Source organism: Meleagris gallopavo, chromosome 3 (genome assembly GCF_000146605.3).
Source record: "Meleagris gallopavo isolate NT-WF06-2002-E0010 breed Aviagen turkey brand Nicholas breeding stock chromosome 3, Turkey_5.1, whole genome shotgun sequence".
In the NCBI taxonomy this organism is placed as follows: Eukaryota; Metazoa; Chordata; class Aves; order Galliformes; family Phasianidae; genus Meleagris; species Meleagris gallopavo.
The window spans coordinates 69,413,656-69,415,832 of record NC_015013.2 but is presented as its reverse complement, the minus strand read 5'-3'; the positions used below and the strand labels follow the sequence as shown (position 1 = coordinate 69,415,832).

At 48.3% G+C, this 2,177-nt stretch overlaps 1 protein-coding gene across 1 annotated transcript; it reads right to left on the bottom strand.

Annotated features, from left to right (window-relative positions):
- Positions 1 to 399: 399 nt before the first annotated feature.
- Positions 400 to 2,171, bottom strand: LOC104910399 (deubiquitinase OTUD6B-like). The gene is made up of 2 exons (XM_010709111.2): positions 2,025 to 2,171; positions 400 to 593 (listed from the first exon to the last, which is right to left on the bottom strand). The coding sequence occupies exons 1-2, from the start codon at positions 2,113 to 2,115 to the stop codon at positions 415 to 417; spliced, it is 270 nt and encodes an 89-aa protein (XP_010707413.1). The 5' UTR covers positions 2,116 to 2,171; the 3' UTR covers positions 400 to 414.
- Positions 2,172 to 2,177: the final 6 nt, after the last annotated feature.

The following is a 2,177-nucleotide window of genomic DNA, read 5'->3' as shown; positions in this document are numbered from 1 at the left end:
AAAAGAATGTCACCCATACTGTTGCCAGAATTGCAAAACCAATCAGAATGCATTTTTCAATTGCCTATTGAAGTCCACCAGTCCAGTACTTGAGTAGCCTAGTACTTACGGTAATTAGAATGACAACATAACAAGAACTATAAAAATGCATACTATTTATTAATAAGACTGAGCTATTAACTTAGTTGTAAGAGCAAAACCAAATACTGTTAACCATTGAGAATACAAGTAAATGCTTCTTTCAGCAATGTTTGCTTAACCAACATAGCAGCTGAATCTTTCCAAAGATTACAAGAGTTACTACAAGGAAATACTGCAAGGAAAAGGAGAAATGCTTTAAAAAAATTACACATTAGCCAATTATAATTTTTAAAAAAGTTAAAGAAGTGCGAACACAAATTGTATCTATACAACTTAAGCTGAAGTTAAGGAATATACCTTATTCTGCTCAGGCATAGCTTCTTTCAGCTGCTTTAATTCCTCCTTGTGCTTCTGTTCAAGTTCTGCCTCTAGTTTGGCGACTTCTTCAGCCAGCTGTTTTCGCCTTTTTTTGTCATTCTTGGGAACAGCATTTTTCATGCCTTGAATTTTTGCTGTTAAAGTAGTGTGGTAAAGTGTTACAGCAACTCTACAGTCATGCCTAAAGGAGAACTACTAGCCATAAACAAAAAATTACATATCTCAAGATATCAGAATGCTCTAAAAGTTTAGATATCAGGCTGCACATCACACTTACCACGTTTTACATATATTTTTTTAACAGTTGAAATCATGACATCTGAAGTGTACTGTGCTATTATTACATAAAGCAGAATGGGTTCAAGAAGGAATAATTCAAGCAGGCTTGAATTGTGTGCAGGGCTACCACCCAGCAGATCAGGCTGCCCATCCAACCTGGCCTTGAATGCCTCCAAGGATGGGGCACCCACAGCTTCCTGGGCAGCTGTGCCAGGGCCTCAATACCCTCTCAGGGAAAAACTTCCCCCTCACATTTCATCTGACTCTTCCTTCTTTTAGTTCAAAACCTCCTAGTTCTATCACTATCTATCCATGTAAAAAGTCAGTCTCTCTCCTGTTTATAAGCTCCCATCAAGTACTGGAAGGCCACAATGAGGTCTCTCCAGAGCTTTCTCCAAACTAAACAAGCCCAACTCCCTCGGCCCTTTCTTATAAGAGAAGACCAACAGCCCTTGATCACTTTAATAGCCCTCCTCTGGACTCATTCCAACGGCTCCACATCTTTCCTGTGCTGGGGTCTCCAGACCTGGATGCAGTACTCCAGATGGGGCCCCACAAGGGCGGTGCAGAGGAGAACAATCACCTCCTGTCCCTGCTGGCCACCCCTCTTGTGATGCAGTCCAGGTTACTGTTGACCTTCTGGGCTGCAGACAGACACACACTGCTGGTTCACGGCAAGTTTTTCATCTGCCAGGACCCCTTGACTACTGCCTCTCTTTTCAATATCTGCTTTATCTGAGGGATGAAAATGCATCCCAAAACACTATGCTCCTATAATAATAATACACTGCCAAACTAGCCCTCTGATTAAAGGCCGCAGATTGAGCTCTTTCATTAAACACCAAAGAATCCAGATAAGGAAAAGCTCATATCGATACATCAACAATGGGAAACGCTTAACGAAAAGGTAACGGCCAACCACGCAGCTCAACAGAAACCCATCTAAAGGATCTCTCAGTCACGCCGTGGTACCGTACCGTATCGGTGAGATGCGGACGCAGCGCTGCAGTGACCGCCGTCACCGCGGCCGGCCGAGCCCGGAGGCCGCAGCGCGCCGCGAGCGATGACACGCGGCCATGCGGGTCCCTTCGGCAAGCGCTTTTGCAGCGCCTCATAAAAGCGCGTCTCCCTTCACAACAAAGGAAAACAGCACAACGCCGGGCCAAGAGACACACGCTAATGCAAGAAAGCGCCCACCGCCGCCGTCCCTTCGGCCTCTCTCGCTGCTGGGCGCCCCACGCGCTGCCCCAGCGGGCAGGCCGCTCCCTGCTCCCGGCCCTCCTCACCTTGCAGCTCGCGCTTCTCTCTGCGCTGCCGCTTGACGAGCTGTTGCAGCGGCCCGCCGGCCTCCGTCTCCTCGTCCTCGGAGCCCTCCATGGGCGCCCGCAGGCCCGCGCCCGCCGGACGCCCTCACCCCGCCCCCGGCGGGAGCCGCGTGC

Coding starts and splice junctions, on each gene's coding strand:
- LOC104910399 (XM_010709111.2), bottom strand. CDS start 2,115: ATGGAGGGCTCCGAGGACGAGGAGACGGAGGCCGGCGGGCCGCTGCAA. Junction 594..2,024: donor AGAGAAGCGCGAGCTGCAAG/GTGAGGAGGGCC, acceptor CTACTTTAACAG/CAAAAATTCAAGGCATGAAA.